General features: G+C 60.4%; 1 protein-coding gene across 1 annotated transcript; it reads left to right on the top strand.

Moving 5' to 3' along the window:
- The first annotated feature begins 7,394 nt into the window (after positions 1-7,394).
- CBX2 (chromobox 2) lies at positions 7,395-12,544 on the top strand. The gene is made up of 5 exons (XM_082774616.1): positions 7,395-7,472; positions 7,559-7,602; positions 8,142-8,207; positions 10,035-10,104; positions 10,608-12,544. The coding sequence occupies exons 1-5, from the start codon at positions 7,401-7,403 to the stop codon at positions 11,940-11,942; spliced, it is 1,587 nt and encodes a 528-aa protein (XP_082630742.1). The 5' UTR covers positions 7,395-7,400; the 3' UTR covers positions 11,943-12,544.
- Positions 12,545-16,988: the final 4,444 nt, after the last annotated feature.

Raw genomic sequence — 16,988 nt, forward strand, 5'->3', positions numbered from 1 at the left:
CCCCCCCTAGCAGAGGTAACGTATTCCAAGGATAGCCAGAAAGCTCTGTGGAGGTGCTGCCTTGTCTAGGCATGTGCCTGTGTGTTGGCTGCAAGAAAAAGAAGGATAAAAGTTTGCTGTTTGCCTTTAATGTGCATATATGCCTGGAGACCTAGCAGGACGAGCAATTCTCGGTCTCACTTCCTGGCACTTCCAGCACTGTGCCTGCACAGCCGACATCCACAGGCTGGACACACAAGAAATAAGCACCAACAGCACTGTGCTTTCCTCTCTTGACAGCCTCCAGGTTCCAGGCAGCTCTACCAGAAATGTGTGGGGAGGTGAGGAAGAGTGTGTCTGAAGAAGACAGCCAGAGAAGTGTACGGAGACCCCGCTCCAAAACCTCCCCAGTTTTCTCATCCACATTCCTCCAGCATTACTGAGTCCCAGACTGGGGAAGCCCTCCCCAGCTCTGGTGTGCACCAGGGATGCACGGCTGTGGAAGCTGACACTGATGCTCAGTGTGACCCTGACAAAAGCATCCTGTCGGTGCTGCCCCAACTTCCCCATCTGCTGAAGGGAGAAAAACTCCAGCTTGGTTTGGATGAGGGACAGTTATTACATGATGAGCTTCTAAAGCAATTAAAAGCATATCTAAGTTCTGCATGTGCCAAGAAGCCTTCTGTAATTGGTGCTGGACTCCAGCACAGGGTACACGGAGAAGGCAGGGGTCTCGTCCTGTCTCTGCTGGCTGCAGGAGCTGCTCGGGCTGCCCAAGGGCCCCTGGCTGTGGCAGCGGGGTCAGAACAAGCTCAGTTTTGGCAAAGGCAGTGACCAGGAGCAGCAGCCTCAGAGAGATCCCAGCATCGCTCAGTGTCTCCTGCCCCTGCCCTGAGTGCCTTGAATGTGGTTCTGTTTGTCCAGCCAAAATTTTCTGTCCCTTATGGCTGTGGACAAAAAGGGGCAAACAGCACCCACCCAAGCTCAGAACCCACAGCAGACAGGAGGAGCTGTGGCTGCTGTACTCCAGGCAGCGCTCAGGAAATGTCACCCACCTGCAGCCCTGATCCTGGGCTGTAGATCCTCCTCCTCGGAGCTGTGGGAGGGGGCCTTAATCCCTGCTGTATTTTGGAGAGGCAGAGGGATGGGGCAGCGACATGGCCTGGGCCCACCTGGGCCTTGTGGCACCCCGTCCCCCTCCTGTGCCGCAGGGCTGATGCACCTCGGATGCAGGAGGCCCTTGTACGAGGCCAAAACTCCCTCCCCTGCAGGAAGCAGCCCGGGATCCCTCAGCTGGGGCTCAGGACAGGGAGCAGGACAATCCCACCATCCCAGAGCCTGGTCCCTGCCCTCCCAGTGGGCACCAGCAGGGCAGCTGCCCCGGCCCCCATCCCAGATGCTGAAGCGCCTCTCCCCAACCCCGTGCCTCATCTCAGGGGCTCGATAAACATCTGTTGCCATAGAGACTTGCTCGAGCTGCCTTCCCTGCATTGGTTTCACCCAACAAGATGAAACAAGAGACGCACACTCCACTCAGAAAAACAGGAAGAAAATGTTTGGCTTGAAACCATATTGGGGGTGGGGGTCAGGCCAGCAGCACGCAGAGTAAATGGTCCATTAGGCAAACTACGGGGAGGCTCCGAAAGGGGAGCCACACGGGCCAGCACTGCAAATATCATTTAAAATAATATTAATAATGATAAGAGCTCAGCGACTTTCCCAGTCATCCTGCTGGTGATCTTGGGACTTTCTGCACAGGTCAGAGCAAACAGCGCCCTGGGCTGCGATGGCTGTGCCGGCCGTGCCGCTGCCGTACCGAGCCGTGGGCCATGGTTCCCGCACCGTGCTCACCGGGCAGCAGCTGGTGATGGCTGTGGGCTGGGTGGCTGCTGGTGCTGAGCTTCTGCGAGGCTTCAGCTTGCCTGGCACGGGGAGGGCTGCCCTCTGCAGAGCTGCTTGGGGACAACACGGAGCTGGAGCTTCACGCAGAACAAGACGGGGCCACGCAGCACCACTCCTGTGGCCGCTGCAGCCTGGGAGCCCACCAAGTGCTCAGCCCGAATTCCAGCCCTGACCGCAGCACGATGCATGGGCTCACTTCTAGGGATGCCCTGGAGATTCATATCATGCACTTGTTCAAATCTTCCAGCCCTCCCCATCCCTCTGACTGTGCAGCCCCAGGGTTACAGATGCTTCATGTCACAGGGTGAGGCTGATGCTCCCCCTCTGCAGGGGTGTAGAGCGGTGTCACCCCACAGACACCCAGAGCGGGCTCAGCCCAAGCCATCCGGTGACCCCCGTCCCCCAGCCCAGGAAGTTTCCAGCCCAGCCCCTCCCTCTCCCCATGCAAACTCCAAAATGCAGAAACCCAAACTCCAAATATTGTCCTTCTTTGAGTCCTTCCAGCCTTTCCCTTCGCATCTCACACCGTGTACGTTTACCGCGCGACATTTCAACCACTCAGCCAGCAGACAAACACCTGCCCAGCCTCGCTGGCAAACCTGGTGCTGGTCAGCACTGCTCAGCCATAGCTGCCTGCAGCCGGGCTCACCAACATTCCTGCTCTGAGTGCTGCGCCTCCCCCACCTCCCATCCCCACGTAATTCATTCCCCACCGCCCCCCCTCCCCAGGGCTGGGGGTCACGCAGCAGGGAGAGGCCTGTTGTGTATTGCATCCCAATTTGCTATGCATTTCCACACCATTTGCTTCCCTTTCTTTTTCCTGCACTAGAAAGATGCTCGCTACCCAGGGGTCCAAACTGCTCCAAGTCGGTAGCATAACAACAAACATCTCCATACAGATATTTATTTATTTACAGCGCACACGCAGCTTGCAGGAAAGCTTCTGCCTCCTGAAGTGCCCGCGCTGGGGGCAGCGTGCCCGGAGGCGAGGGGCTCTCTGCTGTCCCGTGTCCCGCGGTTCCATCCCCAGCCCTGTGCCCAAATGATATGCAGATCTCTGCGCTTCAATTGGCTCGTGCCTCGGGAAAGCAGCCACCATTTGCCCACAACAAACATGGCCACCGTGGCACCCCCGCCCCCCTGAGCTGGCTCCGGCTTCCTCCCCTGGAGCCAGGAATATTGCGGCTCCTCGGCACCCCCCGGGCACCCCCTGGGTACCCCCCGGGCACCTCCGAGCCCACAGCGCAGGAGCAGAGCACAGGGCACCGCTGTCTTCCCGGTGGCTCCAACACAAAGACAGAGGCCAGGTGTCCCCGCGGACACCACCCCGGCCCCACAGCCTGCCCTCGGGCTCCTCGCACCGCACTGCCCCAGGTCCGTGCTTCGCAAGCTGCAGGCGGTGCCGCTGGGCGCTGGAGAACAGCATGGATGCACAGCCTGGCCACGGCCACCGCACCAGCAGGATGCTTCTGCTGCTCCACACCATGCTCCGCGGCTCTGCACGCTCACACCGAGCACACCCAGGACATGCTGCAGTCATCACACCACTGCCCCCAGCTGCCAGACCTTGGGGTGTCAGCTCCAAGGGGCAACACGGCACGTCCCTGCTGAGCAGAGGGGCCATCGCCCAGAAGAAATCCCATTCCAGCCGGCAACAAGGCGTGCAGGAAGCACCCTCCTCTCGCAGCACAGCCACCGAGGGCTGCAGCCCAGGCAAGCCCCAGCCCCTGCCCCAAAAGGCCGGCAGCGTCCCCGCTCCGTGCAGCAAGGAACTGCTCGGTCTGCGCCTGGAAGCCACGGGCTGTGGGCACAACCCTACACTGCCACCAGGAGAAGAGACGCACAGAAAGCCAAGCTGACTTACTCAATATTTTACCAAGAGGGATTTAACTGCAGCTTCAACTTCTGCTTGCCACAGTGGGCCATGTAGTCCCGTGGCAGGGCTGGTGAGCAAAAGAACCAAAATCCTGCACTGCTTCACCTCTTGGAAACTATTGTGTGAAAATTTTCCTGGCCAGAGACCCCCACGCTCTCTACTAAAGCCCCGCTTGCTGTGCCCATTCCAAAGTCCTCCAGTCCACCAGAAGCATCATTCACTGCATCCAAAGGTCCTGCTCTTTGGGTGCATCACCTTCCTCTGGCAAGGAATGCTCCCTCCTGCACCTGAGCGTGGCACGCCCCCGCTACCGGCACCACACGATACACGGCATTCCTGGGATGTCTGACATGCTTGGGAAGAGCTACAGCATTATATTCCACCAGACTAGTGAAGGGGTCAGAATCGCATTTTTAAGACGCCAGAAGTTTTCTCAGTGACTGCCGAGGTTATTGGCTTCACTGCCACTTAGCCCATCCTAGTGCTACCACAACATTACTGCGCGCTCCTGAACCCCTCAGAGGTGAAGCCTTCTTCAGGGATGAGGAATCTGAACCCAGCACAGAGGCAGCCTGGGGAGGGCTCCGGGCATTTCCTCCTGCATCCCCCACAGCTCTGCCCCCAGCAGAAGGTAGAGGCACGGAGCCCTTATGGCCTCGGGGGGGGTGGCTGGCCAGTGCTGCCCAGGAAGGCGCCGCCGCTGGGACCTGGCAGAGCCAGGAGGGGGGAACGTCCCCCTGGGCAAGGGGCTGGGACCCCCCTGCCAGGCACTCGAGCACAGTTTCTTTTTTTTTTTTTTTTTTTTTTTTTTTGTCATTAAAACATCCCGAAATGACAAAGACAAAGGTGGGCTGTGCTGGGCCAGCACCCCGGCACCAGGGAGGGGCAGGCAGCTACGCTTCCATTGCTGAGCCCACAACAAAAGATCAGAATAGCAATGTAAAAACTCATGAGATTTTAACATATACAAAAGTGGGAGCTTTTTTATTCACTTCCTGTTTTTGCTACTCTTTAAAGCCACAAGTTCAGTCTGTCAGTGCTTATATTGATTTGTTCTCTTTCTTTTCCTTTATTTTCTTTTTATTTTCGGAGAAACAACTGCAATTTTTCATTTAACCACACGGCTCGAGGACCTGGAGCTTTATTAAAGACACCAAATGATGGGAAACCCATGAAAAAGCTGCCACAGCACCCCGGACTGCAGCCATGGCTCGGAGTGCCTTTGTGCTCCGAGGAGACACTCGCTCTGCCCTCGGACACCCAACGTGGCTTTTAAACTACGCAAAATAACTGCGGCTCCAAATGGAAGTGAGCACATCGCACGCCGCAGCCCGGGTGCAGAGCAGACAGCTCGCTCGCACATTCCCAGTAAAGCCCCGGGGACGGGATGGGGAGCAGATCTCCAGCTCAGCCTGCAGAAGGTGACCGGGGCGCACGGCAGAGCTTTTCCCCCCGGCTCGCGATGGGAACCTGGGGCAGCAGCACCACGGAGGCGGCACACGCGTGGCGCGCTGGATGCACGGCGTTGGGGAAACCCGCTTCTTCTGGAAATGAAGTGGACTGTGCTGGCCACGAGGGGTCACACATGAAGCTGCTGATACATCTGCACCTCAGACACATCCAAACGCTGCCCGCTCGGTCCTCGGCGAGACCCCAGTGCCAGAGGTCTGCCGCCACCTCCTACCCTCGCTTCTCCGAGGCTCAGCGAGCAGGAGAACAAAGCACCTGCACCCAGCCCAGCCTTCTCCTCGCTGCTCAGGGAAAGAAGCCACCAGTCACTGCATTTCTGCATCCTCCCGGGGAGCTCTGCAACACCAAGGGGCAGCCGAACGCCCAGGAGAGGAGCCCACCCAGTGCTGCAGGAACCCGGGGTTATTTCCTCGGGTACTTTTCTCGCCGTGCCTGCGAGCCAGATGGAGGCAGCTCGAGCCCGACATTCCTCACCCCGCGCGGCGCGGCCGGTCACTTGAGCTGCCACATAAACGCCGTGAATGCCGTATTGTGCGCGCACACGGCTGGTGTGTGCGGGGATGGAAAGTCTCGCACGGTTTTTTTTACTAAAATTTAAGACGTGCTGCACACAAAGACCAGAGCTGATGAAAGCTAAATGAACTTCAAAGGATGAAAAAAGCGCAGCGCTGGGTTACATTTCCATGTCACCTTTGGCTTAAATAAACCAGTTCCAACTATTCTTCTCGTCGGTGAACAAAACCAGTGAAAAGAAAACAATAAAATGGGGCACCGCTCGACACCAGAGGAGCTCCTAGGAAGGACTCGGCGCCCCAACACCTCTCCTGTGCCCGGGGCAGCGGCCCCCCGCCGCCCCCCCACGCCATGCAGGGGTTCCCCCCATCCACGCCGCCGCCCGCAGCGGGGACGCCGCAACGCCCGGCTGCAGCGCACGGAGGCGCAGAGCGGCTTTGCCCAGCCCAGCGGTGCTTACCGGAGGCAGCGGTCCCGGGGGGGGTCTGAGCGGCAGCCCCGCGTGCAGGACACCCCATCGCCCGGGGGGGGGGGCCCGCTCAGTCCGCGCACGCCGCGGGCACCGAAGCGTTCGGGCTACGGGAATTCATTGCCCTGCGGCTGCCGCGCGGTTGCTCGCAGGCTCCGGGCCCGCGGTTGCGAACTCCCCGCGGTGCTGACTCATCTTCTTCATGCCCGTGAAGCACCGAGCCCGGCGCTCCACGCCCACAGCCGCCGTGCGCCGGCCGCTCCCGCTGCCCTGCCCGCCCCGGTGCGCGGGGCCGCGGCGCGCTCCTTGGCTCGGCTCGGCTCGGCTGGGCTGGGCTGGGCGCCGGGGAAAGCGATTCCGAGCCGGGCGCTACCTGGCCGCGAGCCCGCGGGTGGCACCGCGACACGGATGGCCCCGCCGGGTGGCCCCCCCCCCGCCCCGCCGGCCTTTATTCGCTCGCCAACCGCTTCAGAACCACAGCCCCGGCTCCGGCACCGACCGGGGGCTGCGCGGGGGCTGCGTCCCCGTGCCCCGGGGCTGCCCCGCGCCGCTTTGTCCCCGGCCACGCCGCGGCCCGGAGCCGGTGGCCGAGCCCGGCCGGGACCGGGATGCTCGGGGCGGGACAGCGCCGGCACCGGGCGGACACCGAGCGGACACCGGGCGGGACCGGGCCGGGTCTAGGCTCCCCCCGTGCTGTGCCGGGAGCCCCGCAGCAGCCCTGCACCGTGCGGGCCGTGCCGAGCCGTGCCGGGCCGTGCCGCACACGCCGCCAGCCGGCCCCGCGCCCAGGGGAACAAAGCGCCGCGCTGCGGCTCTGCGCGCCCGCACCGGGCCGAACCGGGCCGGGCCGAACCGGGCCAGCCCCTGCCCATTGTCCCCGGGCCGGGCCGGGCCGGGCCGCCCCCCGCGCGGGCAGGAAGGGGAGGGGTCGCGGCAGACAATGCCTCCCCCCCCCCCCGCGCCGTCACGGCCCGCCCTCCGCTCCCCATTGGCCGGCGGGGAATTTGGGGAGCCCCCCTTCTCCCCCCCCGCCGGGGGCGCGCGCGTCGCATTGTGCCGGGGGGCGCGCGGGGATGGGGGGGCGGGGGCGCGCGCGGCCGCCGTCGGGGGCGCGCCCGGGGGCTCCCCTTGTGTGTGCGTGCGTGCGGGGCCGCGGCCGGGGCCGGGGCCGCAGCGGGGCCGGCCGGCGCCATGGAGGAGCTGAGCAGCGTGGGAGAGCAGGTCTTCGCCGCCGAGTGCATCCTCAGCAAGCGGCTCCGCAAGGTGGGCCCCCGCCGCGCCCCCCCCCAGCGCCCCGGCCCCGGCCCCGCCGCCTCCGCTAACGCGCCTCTCTGTGCCTCTCTCCGCAGGGCAAGCTGGAGTACCTGGTCAAGTGGCGGGGCTGGTCCTCCAAGTGAGCGGGGCGCGGGGCCGGGGGGGGGCGCGGGGCGGTGCGGGGCGCGGGGGGCCGCCCGCCCGGCCGCTTTTGTTCGGGCCGCGCCGCTCCTTTTGTTTACAAATAAGCGCGGCCGCGGCCCGGCCCTCCCCGCCGCCGCGTGGGGCTGAGCCCCCCCCCGACGGGCCGGGCCGCCCCCCCTCCGGCGCCCCCCCGGCGGGCAGGCACCGGCCGCGCGTCCCCCCTCCTGCTCCCCCGGGATGCGCGGGGCTCGCCTCGAGCGGCGCCGCCGTGGCCGCCCCCGGCCCGCGCCCCCCTCGGCCCCAGCCGTCGGTGCTGGGACGCCCCGGGCCCCGACGGCGCCCTGAGCCCGGCCACCTCCGTCCCCATCGCCGCCGTTGTGGGAAGCGCGGGGCCCGGCGCCGGGTCCTCGGTCCGGGGCTCGCGGAGGGCCCGGGTGTCCTCGGCTGAACTCCCCGGGGCCCGGCCGGTAACGGGGAGGGGGGGGCGGCGAGCGGTGGTCCCGTGCTCTCGCCCAGTCCCGTCTTCTGTTCCAGGCACAACAGCTGGGAACCCGAGGAGAACATCCTTGATCCGAGACTGCTCCTCGCTTTCCAAAAGAAGTGAGCAAACCGTAAATATTTCTAAACGAACGATAAAGTCAATTAACTTCTAATTGGCCGCGCGTGCGGTGGAAGTTGTGGAAACAACAGACCGGGGCTCTCCGTGCCTTTTGTGGCACAGCTCTTTTGTTCATCTCCTGAAATTACAGTTCAGGTCCACCTAGGACGGCTCTCCCCAGGCTGGGTAAACACGGAGAATTTATGGCCCTGTGCACAATCTGTTTGTGCTCGCGCCGCACAATGGGCGCACAGCAGCACCCAGCAGAGACCTTTAGCTCTTGTTCCCCGACCAGCAGCCGGGGCCTCGGCTGTGCTCGGGGGGTGACTGCACGCCCAGGTGGGGAGACCGCTCCTACGGCTATGGAAATGGTGGACTCTGAAAGGCACCAGCGTGTATTTACGGAGGGCATAGCTGCGAGAGGGGTGAGGAAGGAATGGGTGGGAGAAAATGGTGTCCTCTGCCAGAGCCGGGCTACGACACAGAGCCGAGCTGTGAGCTGCAATTGTTCTGCAGCTATTATACACCGGGAGTCAGGCATGGAGATAGAAAAGTAGCCAGCTGGCTACATTAAGCACAGTGCTGCCAAATATTTTGGCTCCATATTAATAAAAATCATTAAAGTTTACGATAGGATTTAATTATAACTCGTTTCTGGAGCCATTTTTTTCAAGAATGGAAGCTGGTGGTTATTGTAGGCAGCACGGAGTTTAATCAGCCGTATGTGATACAGCTTAACACTGTCCCTTTTAAATGGAGAAACACCAAGTGGTATCGTGACCTGAACACATTCTCAGTACGGTCACCCCGGGCTTTGCATGGCTGTTGGCCCGGGCCACCACCTCCCCGCCGAGGATGCAGCAGAGGTAAAATGAGCCCGGTGAAAGAGAGAAAGCTGGGACCCCAGGGAGTGCCATCGCTGCCCCTCTGCACAGGGGCTGGCCTGCTTCTTGCCGGGAAGGGGAAGCGCAGCTCTGCGGGTGTGTAAATAAGGAAGGGCTCAGCAGAGACCGTTCAGATGCATCCGTTGTTCTGTTCCCATTCTGCCGGCAAAGCAGCAAATTTTGCTGCGAATTGGAAAGGTCGCTGGCTTGGGATGGGCAACGCTGTGGTGCATCGCTGAGCACTGGAAACTCCTTGCTGTGGGAGTGTTCTCGTAGCAAACAAGGAGACAAACAGTGGAACAAAGGTACCAGGACTAGGGCAGCCATCAGGACGGTGTTGCACGGCGGATGGAGCTGTTTGGTAAATGCATTTCAGCCATCCATGCAGTTCAGTCCCATGTTTTATGCAAGAGACTTTTTCTTTTCATCTCTCCGCCAGTATAGCAGGGCAAATGCTTTCTTGCTGAGCCAGCTGAATATCCTGCTGTCTGGACAGCCATCTTTGTCCACCATTTTTGTAGCCCTTTTCTCAGTTTGTAGTTCTTTTTTCTTCACATTCTTGGCCCAAGTCTTCCAGACGCTGTAGGTCAGCTGGGGGAAAGGCTCGTGGTGTTTTCATTCCAAAGCTGCTGCTGAGGTGCACAGCAGCCTGACATATTTTAAATACTGATAGCAATGTGTGGCCCCCAAGTGTTGGAAATGCTTGTGGAAGGGAAGGGTGCTGCTACCTAGCCTGGCCCAGGTACCCCACGGGGAGGCTGCAGGTTGTGGGACGCCTTCCAGCTGCTGCTCAGAGCGGAGCTGAGCCCACAGCATCAGAGCAGGGTTTTTTTTAATGACAGAAGAAATGGAAGAATCAGGGTGGGCTTGTTATTTTTTTATTATTATTATTTTATGCAAGCTTTGTCCTTAATCGTTTTTTTGTGATTTTTTTTTTTTTTCCAGGGAACACGAGAAAGAAGTGCAGAACCGCAAGAGAGGCAAACGGCCCAGGGGCAGGCCCAGGAAACACGTGGTAAGTCCTGGAGGTGGTGGAAACCCACAGCAGAGACAGCCCTGGCGAGGCTCTGACCCTGAGGGGCACCAGCGGGTGTCTGTCCCACAACACGGTGTCATGGGTGCTGAGCCCACGGAGGGTGGCAAGGACACGGCAGTGCCTGCAGACCCTGTGGTAGAGGCTCTGCAGAGTGCAGGATGGGCAGCTGGACAGGGATGCCCGCAGGAGGACTTCTCTTCGTCGCTGGTCTGGTGGTAGTGTAGAAAGAGACAGAGCAGTTCCCAAGCACCGGGTCCTGCCTGGTGTTTGTGCCTTGCCGGTGCTTTATTCCATGTTCCCTGGCTCATTTTATGGCAGAGGCCGCGTGTCATCTAGGGAGAGAAGCTCAGAAACACAGGGAAAGAACCTGTGTGCTTGTCCAGGGCACCCAGCCAGACCACGCTGGAGGATTTGCAGTGTCCCTGGCTGTTCTTTGATAATTTGTCTTCACTCTTTCCCTGTCCCTCCTCATTGCTTCGTAGGAACCAGAGATGCCCTCAAAAAGTAAGTCAAGTAGTTCCTCTTCCTCAACATCCTCCTCTTCTTCCTCTTCCGATGAAGAGGATGAAAGTGACCTGGAAGCAAAGAGAGGTCCCCGCAGCAGAGAGACTCACCCGGTGCCCCAGAAGAAAGCTCAGATCCTGGTGGCAAAGCCAGAAATGAAAGACACTTCCAGAAAGAAGCGTGGGCGGAAACCTCTCCCCCCAGAGCAGAAGGCAGCTCGGAGGACCGTGAACTTGACAAAGGTGCTGAAAACGTCCCGCAAGGAGGTGGGGAGCAGTGCCAAGCTGATGGGGAAGCTGCAGCCCCAGCACAGCACGCAGGGCTCAGGGATGGCTGTGCTGAAGGAAGCGCCGGGCACCTTGGCTGGGCTCAGCTCTGGAGGGTCGTCGGCAGAAAACCTCCCCAGCATGATGAAGAGCGGCTCCACCAGCCCAAACCGGGCCATCAGCTGGCAGAGCTCCATCGTGCACTACATGAACAGGATGTCCCAAAACCAGAGCTCGGCAGAGACCTCACCCCTGAGCAGGCTCGCGCTGAAGTCGCAGGCATCGAGCAAGAGCAGCTTAGGGCTGGACCTAAAAATGAGGAACCAGAAAGGATCTGGGGAGCTTGGGCTGACCATGCAGGGAGCCAAGACTGCCAAGGTTCCTGGCAGCGGTGCTGGAGGGGACCCGAAGTCTGGGTTCGCTGCAGGAGCCCAAATGCTGCACAACGGCAGCAAGACGCCTGCGAGCTCGGCTGTGCCCGGGAGCCAGCTGGCATCCAGTCAGGAGCTGAACCTCCAAGCTTTAAACTTGCAGAGCGTCAAAAATGGGCAGAACGCAGCCGGGGGGAGCAGCCTCCCTCGCCACGTGTGCAGTGCCCTGTCCAAAAGCGCCGGGGCAGCGGCGAGCGCGGGTGCCGCCGTCACGAAGAGCGGTGGAGCCGGTGCCGGATCGAATGCTGCCAGCGTGGGGGACAGCAGCAAGAGCGAGAAGCAGGCGCACAGGGCGGTCACTGGCGAGAGGGACTTGGCCAAGGGTGGCACGGCCGGCACGCAAGAGGGACACGTGGCCCCCGAGAGCCGCAAGCCAGCCGCCCTCTCCGAAGTGAGCACAGGCGAAGAGACCAGCTCGGACTCGGATCGGGATTCTGCTTCCTTCCCCGGCGTGGGTCAGAACATGTCCGTCTCCATCCAGACCAGCCAGGACTGGAAGCCCACCCGCAGCCTGATCGAGCACGTCTTCGTCACGGACGTCACCGCTAACCTGATCACGGTGACGGTCAAGGAGTCCCCCACCAGCGTCGGGTTCTTCAACCTGCGGCAATACTGAGCCAGGGAGCGGGAGAGGAGGGAGGCGGTCCCCGGGCCTCTCCCGTAGCCTTGCCCAGCTCTCCCGTCAGGTTTTTCTTTCTTTAGGTGAACGCCCCGTGGCAGGGACTCGCATGGTGACCGTCCACCCCTGCCAGCGGCTGCCTCCGTTCCCTGCAGCGCGGCGCCCAGTGCTGCAGGCAGTGCCAGCTCGGACACTGTCTGCAGCACCCACGCGCACCCCGCGAGACCTGTTGAGACTTGTGCTCAGAGGGCCAGGGAAACGTACGGTGAAACCCGCTCAGAAGTGCCAGCACATGAGGGAGTCCCTCCCTGCTGCCCTTCGTCCTGCCAGAACCGGGGCCCCGCGCAGAGGGGCCAGCGCCTTGGGCCGGGAGCGGAGGCGTTGTGCTGCCGGGAGGGGACGGGCTGGCAAGTTCTGAGCCAGGCTTCACCGTACACGGCTCTCCCTGCTTGGCAGCTTGAGATGGCAGAACACAGCGCTGGGCTCTGGTGGCAGGGAGATGGGGTGGAGGGGCCACGGGCCAGGCTGATGCTCGGGAGAGGAAAGGAGAGGAAAGGAGAGCCTCTTCTCTCCTCTGGGCGCCCCGTGAATCCACCTCCAAGCTGCGAGGACAGTCACAAGTCGATCCAAATAGACAGCTGATGCTCCCAGCACCCGAGGGCTGGGGGATGGCTGTGGTACGGGGGTTTTTCAGGGTACATTAAGTCCAGCCACCCCCCTGGGCTAGGTCAGTTCCAATGATGGTGAAGTCCACGATGTCTCCGTTGTGGTTTCCAGCTGATAAGGAAATACTGTTTACATTTTTTATTAAGGGAAAAACCTTTTTTTAGAGGGAGGGGAATAAACCCAGTCTAGCAAAGGCTGAATGGTGAGACACTGATGAGACAGGGTGGCAAAGATGCCTCTTTGAGAGCAAGGGGTGACGGGCAGCAGGCATCGAGTCCAGTCGTACAGCCCAGGGAGCCCAGAGCTGCTCCTCTGCCTCCTCCTGGCCTCCCAGCACCGCAGCCTCACACTCAGCAGCATCCAGGCACTTGCAGGGACCAAGCTGGGGAATATTTGTTAAGTCTTGCAGAACATTCAAACTCTCTTGACAGCAGGTAGGTTGGTGCTATGGCTCCCAGTTGGCTGAGGTTGGTGCTGGAGTTGGGTTAAAAACCAGCTGGACCCAGTACTGCTGTCAAGCCCCGTGCCTTGGATGCTCATCGGTGTTGAATTGTGCTCAGCGTCCCCATTTTTCTCCAGCTGGAGGGCTCGGGGGCTGGTGGAGGACAACACCTGCCCGGGTTGCCCAGAGCAGTCAGCAGCAGGCACCCACTGCTGCTGGCCCCCTAGGCTGCGGCATCTTCTGCGGCCACCTCGCCCTCCCGTCCCGAGCCAGCAGCTGGGTTGTTAATTCTGGCTTGTAATTGCAACCAATAATGGCTTTTTTACTGAGGTCTTTTTCCCTGCTATAGATTACTCTTACAAGCCAAAATTAACAGCAGTAGTTCAGGCAGAGTTTAATAGCATTTGAGGTCATTTTAGTTCTGTTAATGCTGAACTCCTTCTCTGGAGAAGATGCAAAGCCTGCCTTCTGCCAGGTCTCTGGGTACGTTAGTAGGAAGTGCCTCCAGGGTCTGCGCCGTGGCTCGGGGTGGCTGCAGGCACGGCATCAGTGCAGCTCATTGCTCGCCGGACCACAGTGCCCTGCCACGGGGCCGAGCATCTTATTTTGCCATGGACGGGGGCACTTGCGGCATCAGTACCCACAGGAGCACAGAGAGGAAAAAAGACCAAACGGGGGGTACACGTTTCTGAAGCCCCAGTGCATCAGACCACCACAGCTGCGTTGGCTGCCGGTGGTGCAATTCTCAGGTGAAATGAAAAACCAGCGATGGCAGCATTTGCTGCCTGGGTGCGAAAGGGACGTTGTTCCCTGCGTGGTGGCTGCCATCTTCTCCAGAAAAAGCTCCTGTGGGCTAGAAATGGATTCCCTTAGCTTGTTATTTAATCCACAGCCGTCCCGTTGGTCATGGCTTTGAGATGGTTTTGTTCTAGAGCCTGAGTGCAGCATCCTGCGGGAGCTGATGGCGAGCTGGGGTGGGCCGAGGGGTATCCCTGCAGCTCCTGTGCAGTTGTCCCCGTGCGCAGCCACGCTGCCTTGAATGTCACTTCGCCACAGTGCCGGGCAGCTGGGGACCAGGGGGATTTGCTGCAAGCTGCCTGCAGAAGGCCTCGTGCAGCCCCAGGCCTGCAGCGGGCTGGGCTCTGCTCCACGAGGCAAAGGGCCCCAGGGAAGAGGTGAGCCTCAGGTGAGCCTCGTCCACAGATGGGGTTCCCAAAGGACAGTGTCCGTGGAGCTCCACAATGCCAAAATGTCAGTCTGTTATGTTTACCTTGTAGTCTTTAACGTTGCCAAACGACATACGGTTGCTTTGAAAAGTCCAAGGAAACATCAGCCTGTGTTAGCAGAAACGAGCGCTCCAGGCGCAGCCTCGCGTTCTGGGGGGGTAACCGAGGGGTTTGTGGGACCTCCGAGGTGATGCCCGGCTCTCTTCCCCACACACCAAATGTTTGCTAGTTGGCCTTTGCAGATCCAAACTACACAACAATGTGCCTTTTGCAACTGTCCTTATTTCAGCCTTGTCCGTGACACCGGTCCTACGACAGGTTTGTGCCTATGCAAAGCTGGGGTGGTCACAGGGTGCTGGGGACAGCCGCGACCCCGCAGGACGCCCAGCCCCGAGTGCTGGAGGTGGCTGATGAATGCTCCCAAGGGGAAGCCAGCCCAGCAGGGATGCTTTTGCCTAGGATGGGATGTGGGCGCTGGTGTCCCAAGCTGGCTGCTGAAGGGGAAAAGCATTTGAGGATGGTCTGAGAAGGGGTCAGGCACTCAGCACCCCCAGAAGGTGCATGAGATGAGACAGGAGGGCAGATGGCGTGGTCATTGCTCACCGGCTCCGAGAAGGCTGCTCCCTCCAGAGTGCCCCATCACAGCCCCAATGCCTTTCTCCTTCTGGCAGCTTGCTCCTGCCCCGGGCCAGGCTGACGCCCCCCCAGGCTGACACCCTCCTGGGAGGGCGAGCGGCCCCACAGCGGCTTCACCCAGCGTCCCCAGGCATTGCCCTAGGTAGCGGCAGGACTCTGCTGTCACCGCTTTAGCTATTGTGCCTTTCTGCTCACCAGCTGGTTCGATTCCAAAGGTTTAAGAATGGTGAAAATGATAATCCAGAAATTTTTCTAAACTTCATCTCATCCCTCCCCCCTTCCCCAGCCCCTCCTGACCTCGTGTTTCAGGACCTTGACTCTCCCAGCGGCGCTGGCGTGCGTCTGAGTGAAAGGTTTGTGTTGAAGTTTGCCTCTCAAAGGCACATTATGTGAGTGATTTACGGTAATCTTTTGTGGACAGAGGTTGAAAGCTGATGCAGACCGTGTTTACCAGTCAGTGCCATTAGTATTCAAGGTCTACCTTTTTATTTTTTATTTTAAGTTTGCTGCTATGGGTTTGAGTGTTCAGTTGTGTGTCAAACAACCAATTAAAGGTTTGTCACTTGTCATTTTCTAAGGGGTTTCCGATGTGGAAAGTCCTGCAGTATTTGTATATTGAATGGATATTTTCTCCAGGCATAATCTGGTTAAGTATACTTGTTGTTTTCCATTGGACTGGAAGAGGTGGCCAATTCAGCCATCTTCCTTAGAAGCCTAGTATATTTTTATATATATATATTTGTACCAAAAAAAAAAAAAAAAAATGGAGCTCGTGGAAGGACGGGGATGGTTTCAGGGCGTTCAGTTTGCTTTGAGTTTCTGATCTGAGTGTGAAGGGCTCCAGAGAGGGAGAGGTTTTTACTGAAAGAAATTGGGTGAAAACAAACAATTGTTCTTGTAACTTGCGCCAGTCACTGGTCTGATTTGTATGTTTTAATTAAAGAGAGAGCCAAATCGTTCCTGTATGACACTTATAATTGCTTTAAACTACAGCTGTTTGTTTGCTTTTATTTTCAGAGAACAAAAGTTGGAGATGTTATTACCCTGGGAAAGCTTAAGTGCTTTGCTGGAGCAGGACAGCCGCCCGGCCCGCGGAGCGACGCGGGGCTCCCTGGGCCGTGGTCACCCTCGTGCCAGCTCGCTCGCGTTCCGTGCTGTGTGGTTCCTGGTACTGCTGGACACTAGTGCTAGTTTAGACCTCTAGGCTACTTTTAATTTATTTGCAGGAAAACACTAGGAGATGCTACGTCGGGCGGGTTTTTTTTTTTGTATAACTTTTCCACTGCTCTTTTTTTTTTTAGTATATCAATAAATATTTTTTTTAACTTTTCAGCCTGCTGTGCTCACTGTGCCAGCCCAAGCAGGGGGAGGCAGCGCGCGAGCCCCGCTGCTGCCTTGCGACCCCGCATCCCCCGGGGCCCCGCGTTCCTTCCCCGCTCCGGGAGGCTGCGGGGAACCCCGGCCCGGTGCTCCCCAACCCCGCAGGTACCGGGGTCGGGCGAGGGAAGGCTGAGGGGAAGCAGAGCCGTGAAACCGCCCCCCCAGCTCCTTCCCGAGCCCGGGCTCCGGCTCCTACCGGCCGGGGGGAGGCTGCTCTGGCCCCTGGCTCTCAGGTGCCTCCGCTCCGCTCCGCTCCGCGCCCGCCCGGCCCCGGGAGCCGCCCCGCACGTGCTGGATGGAGCCGGGCCGGGGGCGGCGGCCGCCGGGAGCCGCGGGGCGCGCAGCGGGCACGGCCGGCCTGGGGAGGGCGCTGCGCGGCCGCGGACGGGCCCGGGCGACGGCGCCTTCCCGGGCCCGGCCGCCGCGGCGGGGCTGGGGGCGAAACGGCCCCGAGTCGGGCCGGTTCCCCGAGCCTGGGCTCCGCCGTCGGGGCTCCCGTCGGGGCGGCCGCGGAACGGAGGTTCCCGAGGCGGAGGGGGCGGTGGGGAACGGAGCCTCCGGGGCGGGGGGCGAAGGGGGAGAAGCGGGGGGCGTCCGAAACGCCCTGGGGGCGGGGGGGGTGGGCTCCTCGGGCCGCGTCCCGGGGCTCCGGCAGCCGGGCCCCCGCCCCCCCGCGGGCCGTCCCCACCCCCT

This window comes from Aythya marila, assembly GCF_965140915.1.
Source record: "Aythya marila genome assembly, chromosome: 18".
In the NCBI taxonomy this organism is placed as follows: Eukaryota; Metazoa; Chordata; class Aves; order Anseriformes; family Anatidae; genus Aythya; species Aythya marila.